The sequence below is a fragment of the Charadrius vociferus genome, unplaced genomic scaffold (assembly GCF_000708025.1).
Source record: "Charadrius vociferus isolate BGI_N301 unplaced genomic scaffold, ASM70802v2 scaffold111, whole genome shotgun sequence".
Taxonomy (NCBI): domain Eukaryota; kingdom Metazoa; phylum Chordata; class Aves; order Charadriiformes; family Charadriidae; genus Charadrius; species Charadrius vociferus.
In genome coordinates this window covers 4763535-4779484 of record NW_009647046.1, presented here as the reverse complement: position 1 = coordinate 4779484, position 15950 = coordinate 4763535, and the positions used below count along the sequence as shown (strand labels likewise).

General features: G+C 42.4%; 1 protein-coding gene across 1 annotated transcript in view; it reads left to right on the top strand.

Annotated features, from left to right (window-relative positions):
* Nucleotides 1-15950, top strand: part of LTK (leukocyte receptor tyrosine kinase) — a 99823-nt gene that overhangs the window by 46752 nt on the left and 37121 nt on the right. Inside the window, exons 3-8 of the mRNA XM_009895724.1 lie at nt 1498-1653; nt 2293-2515; nt 10204-10343; nt 12352-12489; nt 13384-13536; nt 14616-14716. Of these exons, the coding sequence (XP_009894026.1) occupies nt 1498-1653; nt 2293-2515; nt 10204-10343; nt 12352-12489; nt 13384-13536; nt 14616-14716 (911 nt within the window). The remainder of the gene's footprint in view (nt 1-1497; nt 1654-2292; nt 2516-10203; nt 10344-12351; nt 12490-13383; nt 13537-14615; nt 14717-15950) is intronic.

The following is a 15950-nucleotide window of genomic DNA, read 5'->3' as shown; positions in this document are numbered from 1 at the left end:
ACAGGCTGTTCCCCTCCTTCCTATGCACTGCTGGAAGATGGCATTGCATACGCACACACGCAGTTTGACAGCTCACTTGCTTGTGGCTTCTATCTAAAAACGATAGGCTGAGCAGTGCAGTAGACCTCTGCTAAGCTGTATGGATTTGATGAGGTGGGCTGAGAAGCTATTTAGATGGTTGGCCCAGGTGGTAGGTTGAGAGAGGCAGTAACCTCCAGTGGCAAGGAGGCCAGGCAGGGCTGGGGAGGATGTGTGTTCAGGTGGGGGTTCGCAGCCAGTCCCAAGCCAGGGTGATGTGCAACTCTGTAATGTCTGTGTTGCTCTTACCCCTGCAGACTGGGTGCTGCTTTATAAAAATGTAGTTACAATTAACTTTAAAGATAGAAAAACTTGTTTACTTCAGCCCTTGCACTCAGATGGGTTTTTTTCTTCCTTTTCTGAAAATTTAGTTAAAGTATAGCCAATCTTCTGGAGGCTCTTATGTTTTTATTTCAGCTCCAACTGTGTTGCCTGTGCAACCACCTATCCTTGTTGTATCCCTGACCTTAATTCTGTTCTTTACATCCTCCCCAGGAATAGAGCTACCAAAAGGATAACATATCATTCATGTTTGCAAGGCTTGAATACCCTCTGAACATCAGGATCCCAAATACGAATGTTTAGGCTCTTATTTCTCCTATGTCCTGGGGGTCCTCCAGTTATTACTGTAATATTATTATTACTACTGAAAATAAATATCACGCAAGTTAATATCAGCTTGCCATATCTATTCAGCCCCACTCTGTGTGGGAGAGCTTTGTGCAGCTAACATCCCTTCAGGGAGTTTATATTAGATTGATGAGATTGATGAGAGAACAGTGAATTACTTCTTGTCTGGTTTATAATATGCTGATTATGAAAAATTCTGGCCAGGATCTAGTGTTCTCAGTGCTGTGGACGGACTCTGGAGTTTGTTAAGAGGGTGTTCTTGTCCGTCCTGCTGGAGGAAAGCAAAGCTGTTCAAAAAAACAGTAATGAAAAAAAATACGTAAAGCTTGCATTGCTCAGTTATTTTGCGGGAGACCATGTCAAGCTCCTTCTATTGCTGAGGGAGGGTTGACCTTAGAGTTTAATTTGTTCCTCTCTGCCAAAATGCTAAATCCGTACAGTTTCAATATCCTCACTGCACTAGGTATTATTCTCATTCGGGGTTTTATGCACATGTAGGCTAGACTTTCCACTGCTGTAAATTCACAGTTGATACTGGTGGGAGGATGCTGATTTACACCTGCCAAGAATTTGCAGGGTTGTTTTTCTTTCTGGCATATTCCTGCATCCACACTGGGAGAAACTCCATTGTTATTGCACAAGACAAACTTTCTTTTTTCCCTTCAGCTCTTCCATTTCTTGGGAGAGATAGTCCCCATACACTGCAGATCTGCTCATTCACGTGCCTGCATCACCCCTGCCCCTTGAATTGGTGAAGGCCTCAGTGAAACCTTTGGTTTCTCATAACAGAAATCTCTTGTATCATCGGTTCAAGCTGTTCATGGGCGACGTCTACAGACAATTTTGGAAAACCGGACTGGGTGTTATCTTCAGTTGGTGTCCCGGTGTCTCAGGAGAGGCAGCAGCTGCGTCTGGAAAACAGTTCCTCCCGCGGGGATGTTGAAGGTAGGCAGAGTTATAGTTCCCCTTGAACGGACATCTGCTTTCTCCCACCACTGGGAGCAGCTGTGGGTGGCAGCAACAGGAGCCAGCAAGCTGAGGCCTCAGGCACATGTCACTGAAAATTTTGCCATATGCTGGTTCTGGTGCACAACTTGTAAGCATGCTGTCAGTGCTCAGGAGTCACTAAGAGCCATATAATGTATGTGTACTGCCTGAATTGTCTATGTATGTACTCTGTATACAGCCAGCCCCTTTATATACTCTTTTTGTATCTCCCTGTTTAAGGATAAGCTACTTTTGCTTACAGAGATGGGAATTTTCTTAGGAAACTCAATACTTTACAAGTCATGGTTGGCTCCACATGTCTGCTGTCTGACTTGCAAAGTCTTTGGCTTCTGTTTTGTTGGCCGTGTCTTCATTCTGCTTTGCTTGGTTTCTTCTCTTCTCATTCCTTCTATCACTTCTTTACTTATTTCACTCATTTTTACTTTATTCTCCTTTCTCTGCTTTCTGTTATTTTTGGATTTTGTGGATAGTCCTCTCCCTTCTCATGATTTCTTGCTTCAAACTCCTTATGCATCTTCCTCTTTCCTCTCTTCCATCCACACTGTGTGTCTCTTCTTTTTTTTTTTTTCCTCACAGGGGACATTTTCCTCCTGAACACCAGTAGGCTCCCAGATAGATGTGAGTTCAGCCTGCATAGCCCCATCCTGCCTGGGAGCTTGGACTCTTGCTTGCTGGAACTGGCCATATATTCACAGGATGCTGTTCCTCTCCTCCAGAGGTTCACTGTTGAAATCAGATATGTGGAGACAAACAGAAATACAGTAATTTCTCTGAGAGTTGGCCATGAGGAGAATGCCGGGTAAGACAATCAATTTGTAGCTGTTTAGACTTTGAATTGCAGCGTAGGGTGGAGTCTCTCCAGGCCACTGTTTATCAGTGTCTTCTCTCTTCTTGAGATCATTGCTTCTGTTACAGCAGAAAAAGAAGGTAGGACTGTTCAGGACTGAAGCGTGCAGCTTCCTGACAGGATGCCTGTAACAGACCCAGGGTTTGTGTGTCCCCTTTGCAAAGAACACACTTGCTTAGGACTCACTCTTCTTCCCTCACATTTGGAAGTGGCTGTCTCTCTCACTGTTGCCAGGACTACAGCTGTAAATGCACTCTGTCCAAAGACTTCTTTGGCAACATGACTGATAGCTCTAAGTATTCAAGGGGTCCTATCATTGTTGCAAGTGTCACATTTCTCATTTTGAGGTAGGGTTAGCTTTACCTCTTTTGTAATTTCCTCACTCTGTCTGCTAAGTTCAGGAGCATCCTCTTTTGCTTCATTTGTAGAGTGCAGGGAGGGGAAAAACAGAGGCTAGAGGTGAGAAGAGATGAAGACAAAAAAAAGAAAGTGCAGCAACCCTGGTTCTTGTCCTGTATTCCCTTCTTTTTGATCTTCCCAGTGTTCTACTTTTTCATTCATGCATGTAGAAAAATGCAGTAAAGAGGAGAAATGGGCAAAGGGAATGAATCACCACAGGAAAAGAAGGAGAAAAGTCCTCGTGTCATCTGATTTTGCCATTTTCCATGTGCTTGTTTTTTCTTTGCTGTAATCTGCCTTGCAAGAACCTAGGTCGGGCTTTTTATTTCCATCACCTGACTGACTCCCATGGAGAACTTAAGCAACAGATCCCAGTTCTTGTTTTCTTTGAATTCTTTGGCACTCCCCAGGCTGCCATGGAGATCTGTAGCCAAGACTCCTGGTAAGCCAAAGATAGCAGAGTTTGACTAAAAAAAGTGTTTCTTTTCTTTCAGATCCCCCCCTCTCTCTCCTGCTTTTAGCTATTGCTCACTTCCTTCCTGGCTACTCCTTCCCCTTCTTTCCAATTTCATAAGGAATCTGTTGCATTTTTGGGGATCAGTTTCTAATGTCCTTTTTTACCTATAACTGCCCTTCCTGCTTTGAGTATTTGACAAGCCTCTGCAACTGCAAACACAACCACAGCTCGATTCTCCTATATAAACTCATACCATAGCCTTTTGATACACCTAGCTGCCTACACCAGGTTTTGATCACAATTACTGCATCATCTCTGGAATGGATCATAAATGTTGTTTAACAGCTTATTTAAGCACTGCAAAACAATTCTACATGAAATTGAGATTATAACCTCTCTAAAAGTGATGGCATTTAGATTTATTAGAATATAGGTAGCTTCACTGGAAGTTGGCATAGACACTGGTATTACTTTTTTTTAGCAAGTGAAATGAAGCACTGGTAAGCTCAGAGAGTTTAGTACTAAGGTTTTAAAGATAGAAGGTGACTGAGTCTGTTTTAAATCAAGATAGAAAGGAACAGAGGCAAAACAGAGTTAAGGAACCATGTTAGGTCAAATACGCTTCATTTTCTGCCTCTTTACAGGGAAACTCTTTAAAGTCTCTGCCAATTCCAGAAAAATCTAGGCGTGCTTCAGTCCCTTCTGTCCCCCCTCAATTCCAGGATCAAACTATACTTCATCATAAATTCCAGCTGCACCAGACCACTTCAGTGAACTGTCCTCTTTCTGGATCTAGAAATGTTCTGATGGTGTTTCCTCCTTCAGGATCCATCAGCTCCACAGTTCCCAAAAGCTGAGATATATGTCATGTATGAGAGAAAGTTGCTGTCCTATCCATCTCACTAACTACTAGGATTTATCATTAAATCAGCAGTATTGAAGCTGCCACTCAGTTTATTACACATGTACCCTAGTGAAAGAACAAAGAAACAGATGGACTTTCAGACACCATTTTCTATGGACAAGCAGGACAAAGTCACAGTATTTATTGTTATTTACCACACCTATATGGCATGGGTATTCTGAGTTACTACTGTTAGAGGGAGAACCACTGAGGGAGTGAGGTGTTTGAAATTCCATATATTTACAAAAAGGATATAAAATGTGACTAGATGGGTGGATGAGGGGAGGGCAGTGGATGTTGCCTACCTTGACTTTGGCAAGGCTTTCGACACTGTCTCCCACATCATCCTCACAGGCAAGCTTAGGAAGTGTGGGTTAGATGAATGGACAGTGGGGTGGATTGAGAACTGGCTTACAGATAGAGCTCAGAGGGTTGTGGTTAGTGGTGCAGAGTCTAGTTGGAGGTTAGTAACAAGTGGTGTCCCTCAGGGGTCAGTACTGGGCCCAGTCCTGTTCAACATATTCATTGATGATCTGGATGAAGGGATAGAGTGTACCATCAGCAAGTTTGCTGATGACACAAAACGGGGAGGAGTGGCTGACATGCCAGAAGGCTGTGCCGCCATACAGCGAGACCTGGACAGGCTGGAGAGTTGGGCAGAGAGAAACCTGATGAAATTCACCAAGGGTAAGTGTAGGGTACTGCATCTGGGGAGGAATAACCCCATGCACCAGTACAGGTTGGGGGCTGACCTCCTGGAGAGCAGCTCTGTGGAAAGGGACCTGGGAGTCCTGGTGGACAACAGGATGACCATGAGCCAGCAATGTGCCCTGTCGGCCAAGAAGGCGAACGGCATCCTGGGGTGCATCAAGAAGAGTGTGGCCAGCAGGTTGAGGGAGGTCATCCTCCCCCTCTACTCTGCCCTGGCGAGGCCGCATCTGGAGTACTGCATCCAGTTCTGGGCTCCCTGGTTCAAGAAGGACAGGGAACTGCTGGAGAGGGGCCAGCAAAGGGCAACGAAGATGATTAGGGGATTGGAACATCTCTCATATGAAGAAAGGCTTAGGGACTTGGGTCTCTGTAGTCTAGAGAAAAGAAGATTGAGGGGGGATCTTATTAATACAAACAAATACTTAAAGGGAGGATGCCAGGGGGATGGGAGCAGTCTTTTTTCAGCGGTGCCCAGTGATAGGACGAGGGGTAATGGGCATAAACTTGAACACAGGAAGTTCCATCTTAACATGAGGAGGAACTTCTTTACTTTGAGGGTAGTGGAGCACTGGAACAGGCTGCCCAGAGAGGTTGTGGAGTCTCCCACTCTGGAGACCTTCCACACCCGCCTGGCCGCTGTCCTGTGCAACCTGTTGTAGGTGACCCTGCTCTGGCAGGGGGGTTGGACTAGATGATCTCCAGAGGTCCCTTCCAACCCTAACCATTCTGTGATTCTGTGATTCTGTAAAATTCTATTTCTTATTATCTCAGTAGAGCTCAAACATGAAGAGCCTGTTGCTTTGCTTGCAAGTCCAAGCCTTCTTCATCTGCACTTGGCTCAGAAAGCTGGCTGTCTTCACTTTCTCAGGGTTACAGTTACGGTGCTTGTTCAGGTCACATCTAAAGTCTTTTTTACAGTTTTGCTTATCCCACCTTTTCCCGCTTTACCAGGCCTGTGTTTATCGTTGACAATTATTTCAGTCTTGTCAGCCAGAACTGTTTCAGTAAGGAGCTAGTTTCTTTCAACTCTAAGTACTCACACACTTCAGTGCAAATAAAAAGCATCACTTGGGGCAGGGATAGTCTTTTCCCTTTCCATGGTCAATAAGCCAAGTTGATTTTGTTCTGTTTTCCTTCTGAAACACAAGGCGCTGGTCATGATAGTCTTTGGTAGGCCAAAAAGCAAAAAGTTCACGGCCATGTGCACACATGGGTTTTCAGTTAGCCAGCCTCACAAAAGAATTATTGCTTAGCTTTTTGTGTTTCCCCCCCTTTTTTGGGTGGTGGTGGTGCTGAAATGCCCTGCCAGCTTCGAAGACACTTGTAGAAAATTACCATCTTTTGACACTTCCGTTCTACTGATGTGGTTGTTTTCATCCACAAATGTTATTTAACTTCTACTGCTGTACATGGAAACACTGCCATATAGCTAATCTGAACATCTAGAAACACCTGTGGTAATTTGGGTTTCATAAATTAGGTGTCCCACTAGACAAGCCTTTGAAAGGGAGTAGTCTGGTAAGCGTCCTCAGAAAATGCCTAATATGTACTGACAACAATGAACACAACCATTTTGTTTAAAAAATGCAGCTAGAAAAAGAGAGGCTGTCCAGCTGTTACATAAGACTATGATTTTTGAACACTAATCTGGGAATATGATTTGCTGCCCCTCGTGCTTCTGTTGAAATTGGACCCAAAAATACACTGGGTCAAATAAGAACCCTCTAAATGGTTGGTGAAAGCAAGAGGAGTAGGCATGTGTTCTTCTCACTTACCTATTTTCTTTTAAGTCCAATGGCTAGAACTGGATGTTTGTAAAGAATTGCAGGCAACAACTTCCTGTATATAGAAAAGTAATGTAAACCTTCTAATTTGTATGTTCACTGATTGAGCCTGGAAGTATTTAGCATGCATACCTCTGTGCAATAACGCATGCAGTGAGTCTCCCCAATTCAGAAAAGGTTTCAGCTTTCCTGTTCAGCTTTATTGAATTTTTCACTCTTAATGAAGAAATTTTTGGTTTTAATATTAAAATAGTCTTTCTTAAAATTAATGATCAGTTATCTTTGTTGGGTATGGAAAGGCATGGCATAGAAAGGATTGGTAAGGAGGGGGAGGAGAACTTCTGCTCAGCAGAGGAGATTGAGAGGCTAATGAAAAATGAAAGTGGAAAATACAAATCAAAAGTTGAATTTATAGGTGGTTTGCAGGATGAATCTTGAATTCTTTTGCCTTAAGCATCAGGTTGCTTGCAAGTCCAAAATTTCTATCCATGCACATTTTTCAAAATTATGTCAGATTCTGATAGCCCTTCCATGCATACAGATAAATTTTAACATCTCTGTTTAGAAGCAGCATAATATTACTTCATTACTTGAGATCTGGTTTGACATAAAATCGATAGTAAAGGTGTTGCCAAGTTTGGCCTGCTGCAATGATCCATCTTCTGCTAGATTGACAATGGGCTTCATTCCTGATTCCATTAAGGAAATTAAATTGGCTCTGACTAGCCCCTGTTTGGATAGTGGGACCAAGCAAAGAAGGTGTAATTATTTACAACGTTAGAAATCTTGCTGCAGTTGGATCTTGAGGGGGAGGCTTTCTCTGAAGGGGAATACCTTGATGATGATGAAACTCCATACACAGAAGTATTCTGGGTGATGCAAAGCTACTTGCCATTTTCGTGGTCTCTGGATGCTTGCCAGCTTTTCCTGTGGTGTTATAAATGGAGTCAAATTACAGCACTTGATCTATTTCAATGCGGAACTAGAATGCTTCAAGGGACCTTAGGGCTCTGACTCAGAAGAGCTGCCAGTTCACACAAGTAGTGGTTTAAGATAGTGGCCTTGCTCTTCTACCAGCTGCCACAGCTGGCCTTGCTCTTCTCCCAGCAAAGATGGCAGAATGGACAGTGTCTTTCTCAGTTGTGACATTTCAGAGGTTGGTTTATTAGATTAGCTCACCAGTGGTTTTCATTTATTTTGATATTCCAGGCTATAAATGGCAAGTTTCAAACTGTCTGGCTTGTAAACCACGTAGGATTAAGGTGCCGCAGCTGAACTAGTCATTGTTTTCAGCTGTGGGGCAGTAACCTCTTTAGTTGCTACTGCTAAATGTAACACTAGTTGTGAATCAGAGGCTGTATACTACAGGTTCCTGCACTCAGGGCTGTGATGACACTGGCGATACAATGACATCTCAGCTCAGGGTTGTAACTTGGTGGAGGTACTAGAACTATGTCTCAGTGCTTGGAAGGTCTAGTATGCCTAATAGGTAAATTCAAAAGATTTAAAGACTGTCCTTAGCTTCAGTGACTCATTGAACCAATTTGATTAAGGCCCATTGATTTTTGTGGCCAACAGGATGCAATGCAGGTGATGAACAAAGCTGTGTCATGTAGCAGAAGTCATTGAATTCTGGGCCAGTGTTGAATGCTCTCGGATGTTGTGCCACAGTGTGTGAGGGGGAGATATATTTATAAGATATATTTATAAGCGCTGGGTGTTTCTGAAGCTGCACTGTAATACAAAATGAAAGTAAAGCAGTTGTTCTCCTTTGTTGGGTAGTAGAGATGGTACAGCTGTGGTTCGCGGCTAGAGATTTCTGAAGCTGAATTAAGTTATATTGAACTATTAAATATGATATGATGGGACAGGAAACAGGAGAAATAAGGTCATCTTGATAAGAGGAGCTCAGTTTCAGATGAGTTTAGGTTATCTGTGGGTATTTATGTGTGTGTACAATGGTGAAAGTGGAAGATGGGAGGATGCCATAGAAGGGGTAGTAAGAAAATTTCACCAGAAGAAGGTACCTAGTTGGTTTGTGAAGGGAAGAATGAGTTAGGTAACTAATCAGTAGCAAGGCAGAGCAGAGAGGGTGATAAAAAATTAAAGTTGCTTTGGGTTTTTTGCAAGTTGCAAATTAGGTTGTCTGTGATTTTCACACTGTGTCCAGTAGAGATGTGTTTGTTGTCCATGTCTTGCTTTCTAATGTGTTTCTGATACAGGACAAGGGCTAGATGATTGCTTCATGGCAGCTGAAGGCATTGCCCAAATGTAAAAGTAATATTAGGAGCAGAGCCTAATCAACACACCTTAACAGTGTGGCCTGGCACTGACCTTGAGTCATTAATTGAGGGTGCCCCCAGCAACATCAGCAGCGTGTAGGGTGTGGGTAAATTTATCTCTGTCTGGTACTCTTTTCAGAAAAGAGCTTAGAGCAAGGGTTTCTTTGTCACTATCCTTACTACAATCCCTTTACAAAATAATAGCATACTTTTAACTGTATTTTATGGTCTTGTTAACATGAGGTAGGACAGTTTTTAAAAATAAAAATACAATAAAAAGATTTTTAAGAATCCTGCTGGATTTTTTTTAATGACACCTGGATACCCTGACTTCCATCAGACTGATTTGAGTGAGGTACTTTGAAAATTCCCACTTGGTATCTCTCTCTAGAATTTGATGCCTAACAACCATCTTTAAAATTAGAGTGCATGGGACCATCTCACTTTCTCTGAAATGCCACAAGTGCTGCACTGTTGAGAAACCTTTGCTGTCTAGGGGCTATAGCATTTGTTCTGTGGTGAAATGTAAATTGTCAGAGCAATCTGCGTTTTCTGGAACGCCATTCTCTTCCCCTTGCTTTTCGGGTGCGTTCTAGCTTGTTAAGATGGGACAGATAAAAGAAAACAGTTCTTCCACTTCACATAACCAAGAAGCATTCAGGGCCAGCCATTTACTTCCAGAACATACGATGTCAGTGTTAGCTTGAGGGGTTCCAGAGACCTGTGCAGCTGCTTGGTTGATCTGTACTTGCAAGAGAAAACAGAACACAACCATATATGTGGAAGGCACATATGGGGGTGTATGTTCAAAATTGGTGATAATTTAAGCCCCATTTTAACATAAGAATCATTGGGAATGATTAGATCTTTTAATCATTAGCAACAGGTTATGCAGCAAAGATAACTGAACATGAGCTTGTTGTGCCGAACATCACTTGTTTTATATTAAGACCTGCTTGTTATGTTGGAGTTCACGTTAATCAATCTATTCCCCATGCAAATACTATTACTTCTACTTGGCACAGTGCAGAATCTCTATGCTAGAGACTGAATAGATTCCAGTGTGCTGGCTGTATGTCTGATAGCTCTTTGTTGTCTTCCAGGATGAAATGGAAATACCTGATGGCCCAGATTGGCCGAGTAGAAAGACCTTTTAAAATCACATTACTGTATTCAAACTGTGGAGCACAAGAGGGTGGACTACTGGCAGTAGGCTCCTTACAACTCAGGAACTGCTTTCATGGTATGTTGCAGTACAGTCAGGTTTGGAATAACCAAATGCAGTCAGACAAGAGAGCAGCATCCTCACCAAAATTGATGAGTGTGATCAGGGAGACGGTCAGATGGAGATAAATGAAAGCTGAGTCTCCTCTGGGGTTTCTGGCAGTGCTTACCTGTCAAGGGTCACATTTGTGTGTGCTTTATGTGTATGCACCCATGTGTACGTGCTCGAAAGGCAGGGTTGAAGCTCAGAATTATAGAACCAATTTAATAGATCCTCTCTGCTTTTCAGATTTTCTTTGCTTGATCTTGTAGGAGAAAGCAACAGCTTATGCTGTATCCAACAACAGGAATGGAAAAAAGTCTTTGCCTAGATTATTTTAGCATTTAATATTTTTCTTTATTAAATAATCAAGAACAAAAGACTACCCTGTGTCACCAAAGCCTTTTCCATACTGGGGCTCTATCTTCCAAATCTATAAAGAAAAGAAACATTGATCTGCACTCCATGGGGTCCGTTTACTACTGCCAGGCTGACAACTTCTGTCTAAAATGAAAATAACTGGAATGTAATTATTTTCTCCAAAGTCCTGAGTGCTCAGCTCAGAAGTCCTTAGTTTGACCTAGTACTTACAGTCCTGTTGAGAATGTCGTGCAGATGATCCTCAGTAGCTGTGCAGAACCTTGCTAATGTCATTTAGGCTTCTTGGAAGTACAAGAGTCTGTCGGCACAGGCAGCCTGCAGGTTGGAGACATAATCATCTTGACTTCCTGCTTTTCATGCATTAATATAATGCTATTGCCTCCGTTTTGCAGACACTGAAGAAATAGCTTGAAATGTAAAAAGCTTCAAATTTAAAAAGAGAATACTGGTTTCACAGAGCTGTTTTATATCATTAGACTGGTTTTGAACATATTACAGATTTAATTTTATTGCAGTCATTAATCTTTAAATTTAACAAACATTTTTAATGCCATGTTTTTTTGACAGTCATGGAGTTTTGAGGGGATGCATACAGCCTGAAGCACTATGCTAAACACCCCCAAACACTCCTTAAATAAGCTGATGCATGTACCCAGCACAGCACAGTGCCATGAAGAAATACTATTTCAGACTGCGTACCTGGATTGCTGCAGAGGTGTCCTTTTCTTTTGCTTCTGGAATTGGTTCTCTAGCTTTTACATTTGTTTCCAGAGCAGTAACAATCCCAGTGGAACTTCTGTGCAGAGCTCTGCTAAAGGGGGGCAGTTTCAGAAGAAACCTAGACAAACCTGCAGGTCCATAACAGACCTGTGCATGCAGACATCCACAGCACATGCTGGGCGCATTAGGAGTCATGCTTTTGGGAAATATCAGACTTAAAAATTGTGTTCAGCCTGGTCACTGGGTACCTGTGCCGTCAGTCAAATGCTGCTGGAGTATAGCTGTCTAGACTGGCTAGAGTGTATGGTAAAGTTCCCACACAGTGAGCTGACCTGCTGGGGAAGCAGCTCTCTTCACGGGCTGGCTGCCATGGAGCCAGCACCGAAACGTGTCAGCAGCACGAGTGTTGGTTAAGCCTGAGTCTCAATAGGGAATAGCAGTGTGTCTGTCAGGACCGGAGCTAAGTGGGTATCTCTGCATCCAGCAGTCGAGTGTCATGCAGCATGACACAGCTGCCTGGCAGGTGCACAGTCACGTGTGCAGAACTGAGGAGTGCACCACGGTAGGAAACTGCAAGGTCCTTTTTGGTTTGTCTTTTTTTTTTTTTTTTTCTTCAAAAAAAAGGAAAACTGATTATCTAAAGATAGATCAAACACAGCAGAAGGCAGTGCATGAGAGAGAAAGGAGCAATAAATTTGGTCTTCATGAAGGTTGAGGTGATCTGCAGGAATTTTATGTTGGATATAAACCTACATGGTACACTCATTTCAAGTGAGAAAATGAGTGACCTCACTTTCTGAGGTCCTACATGTGAGGGCTGATACACGTGAAGGTTCATATGCATTCTGCCAACTCATCTCTAGGCTTCTTTCTCCTTTTCCTTTAGATAAAGAAAACCAAGATCTTTCTATGTATGACAAAGGCTCCACCTTCCCCTGCCTTCACGGAGGCTGTGTCAGCCACCTGCAAATCTGTGAATTCATCAGTGATTGCCCTGCCAAAGAACAGGAAGGAGTGAGGTGTGGTGAGTATGTGGCATGGCACCTTCATCCCATTAGAAAAAATAATTTAGAATGAAAAATAAGTTAAATTGATTCCATCTCTAGATTATTTCAGTATTTTGCCTCCTGAATTAATTTATCCTATTTACATTAATTGGATACCAAGATTCTCTTTGAAAATTCCCCCTGTATAGGATAAAATGGATTTGGCAGTTTATTTTGGTTTGTTTTTTAAGTATTGCAGTAAGGAGCTCAATGACCTGCCTTTCATAGTTGCTGCTACTTCAGAGAAAGGCAAAACCAGTCTGCAGCTGGATGAGAAATTCCTTCTGGACCCAAGGTCTGAACCTCCCTTCAGTGGAAGGTGCTGATCGTCTTCTAGTGCCAGCCACCAACATGATCGCTCATAAATTTGTCCCTCCAAGATCCCAGTTCAGAGCTCATCTCGCACATCATGACAGAGAAATCCCCTGACTCAGTGGTGCTAAGAAGCATCATTTAGCTTTGTTGCAAGTACAGTGGCAGAGTTCTAAAATAATCTGCTGGTTGGCCTTCCTTTAACTGAAACACAGAAAACTTTGTGATGTCTGTAATTTCATACACAGCAAGGCCTGTACAAACATATGGCAGTGATTTACTGCCACTTTAGTTTGTGGAAGCTGCAGTTTTACACAGCATCTAGAGCAGGACAGAACTGCGAAGCCTCAAATATCTCCAGAAGCAGAAGTGTTGGCTTTCTAATGGCGACTTGGGAAATAAATAAATACGTCCAGTTACTATTTTTACATTGAAAAAACTAAGTAGCGTAAGTTGGGTAGCTTAGACAATCACAACGAGTTTTGACTTTTGTTGCTGTTTGTGTTCTTCTATAATCAAGTTTCTCCTGTTTTCCTGCTTTTTCTTATTCTCCATTGTAGACAGTCTCCCAGAGGGCTCACATTGCTCTTTCGAAGAGGGTCCGTGTGGCTGGACACTGAATGGAACTGCAGCATCTCCTTGGTCTATTCGGGGCTTTACTGAAATGATTCAAGATGACTCATTTGTCGGGTCTACCTTGCAAGCCACTGGAGGTTGGTTCCTCATAGTTCTCTCTCGCTCTCTGTGTGTGTATGTATATATACAATAGCCTTGAATTTAGGTTTTTTGAATTGGTTTAAAATTTTTGGCAGCATTGCCAAATCAACTTTAGCATTAGTATTATCTATAACATCTTTAAATGTAGCTAAAATTAACTTTTGAACATCATTCAAAACTTTATGTGAAACAAGTTCTGCAACAAAGTTAACACAAAACTACTGGAGACAAGGATTCTTCTTTACCTTTAACAAAATTATATGATGAATTCTTTTGTTTATATATACTTCTTCCCTCCTTCTTCCTCTTATGAGCTATGCAATTGCAGAGTACTTCAGCAGCAACATGAGAGCTGGTGCATCATAAAGTAAAAATTGCCCAACAGAACTAGGCAGTTTTTAGAAACAAATCTTTTGGAAATCCTTGTCAGACTCTGCCAGTGGGTTAGGAAGAGCATCACATGTAAGCATATCCCAAGACCAAGTGGTCATACACATTTTGTGCCATAGAATACCATAATAAAAGAATCAGATAATTCCCGGAACTGTCAGCTTGGTAAATAAGGAGGGAAGCCAGACCCTCAGATGTTCAGGTTCAAAGTCAGAAGTGTTCGGCACAGTTCCCTGCTAAAATGAAGGATGTCCATACGATTGTCCTCTTTGTCTCCTGAGAGCTTGTATAAACTCTCCCTGGGAACAAAGACTAAAAATAAGCTGTTCCAGCCCAGTTTTTGTCTCAGCAAGAGTCATTGATGCTAATGGTGTAAGAATTAGGGCTGATCTGGAGCTCACTGTAGATTGGTGTGAGCCCATGTATGGGAACATACTTGAGTGGTGTCTGAGGTTTATGCACTCATGTTCCAGGAAAGGGTTTGGGATGTTGACTTTTGTGTTGCTGAAATCTACCAGAGGGCTTATTATATTCAACTTAACTGCCTCACTAATAAATTTGCTCTCAAGCCATGCTTGTCATCTTTCTTACACTATGCTTCAGCAAAATGATGTTAAATGATTTCAAGAGGGTATAAAAAGGAAAACATTGTCTCGACTTTCCTGATTCACTTTTCTGTTCACAGGACACTTCCTCTACCTGCGAGCAGACAGCAATCAGACAAGCGGTATGGCCAGGGCTTACAGTACCAGCTTGCCAGCCAGTATTGCCACTGAAGACTACCAGGTATATCACACTGTCTTAGAACGTTTGTGGAGTTAATCATTAGGCTGTAGGCACTGTTTGCACAATATGCCCATTCACCTGTGCCTCTGCATGCTCTACGAAACGCTGGAAAGCAGAAGATCTGACTATAACTCCTAGCTAGCTACTTGTTGACCACTGAAAAGGAGACGTGAGGTACACCCCCAGTAAGTGAAAGCAGGACCCCCGAATCAGCTCCTCAGTATGGAGAACTTCCCAGCCTAGCTGTACCGACCATTCCTTTGAAGGGGACTCAGCACCTGAATTGTATGAGGTGGCCTTGGTTTGTAGGAAAGGGAATGGGCTTTCTGGGCTGTTGAGATATTCAGTATACCTGCTGCTGAGGCTTCTCTTCCTAAATTCTGCAATACTTTTGTAGGAGTTAACAAACTCAGTCTCAATCTCACTGAGAACAAGTGTGAAGTCAGTAGGTATTAGATTTTCCAGGAACAGATGAAGATAATAAACATTTGTTCACATTCTTCAGAAATTTCAAAAGGTGAGGGCAACCTGGCATGAATAAAGTCACATAGCCTGCCTTCAGCCCAGATGCCTATGAAGAATAAGGGAAACTACAAGATGCTGGAATTAAAAATATTAAATAATATTGCACTCATAACACTTAGGAAAATTAAGTTGCAAGTTTGAGCTGGAGTTCAGCCGTGCTAGGGGAAAACAGAAAGCTTTGATGCCTCCTAATTAGAGCTGGCAAAAGAAATATAGTGCAAGTACCAAAAATGTAACTTCAGCATTTATATTTATTTATATATCCAGGTCAAGTTTGTTGGGTAGTTCCAACAAAATAAAATGTACTTGGAGCTGGGCTCACAAAACCAGAAGGAGGAGAAGCAGTAATTATTGGTTATGGTGTACAGGTCACAGGAGATCTGGACCCATTCTGTCCTCCACTGGCAAGGGTTTGAACCCTCATTTCGGGAGCAAGGAACTTCCTGTGGTTGTTCTTTGCAGCACATGCGTGTGTGTGCTCCCTTTCCTGCAGGTGCTCTCTGTAACATAAAAAGCAGCTGAATGCTCAAAGCAGTGCTGGAAATAGCAGTTCTCTCTTGCTCTGTGGCAAAGTGAAAGTAGTTGCCCCAAAGAAAGAGGAATGAGTCCTGCTTCAAAATATTCTTTGGCTTGGTAATCAGGTTGCTCACCTGTCATATGGGTGCTACTGTCCAGATGGTGCCTACGACTTGGAGCAAGTATATAGATT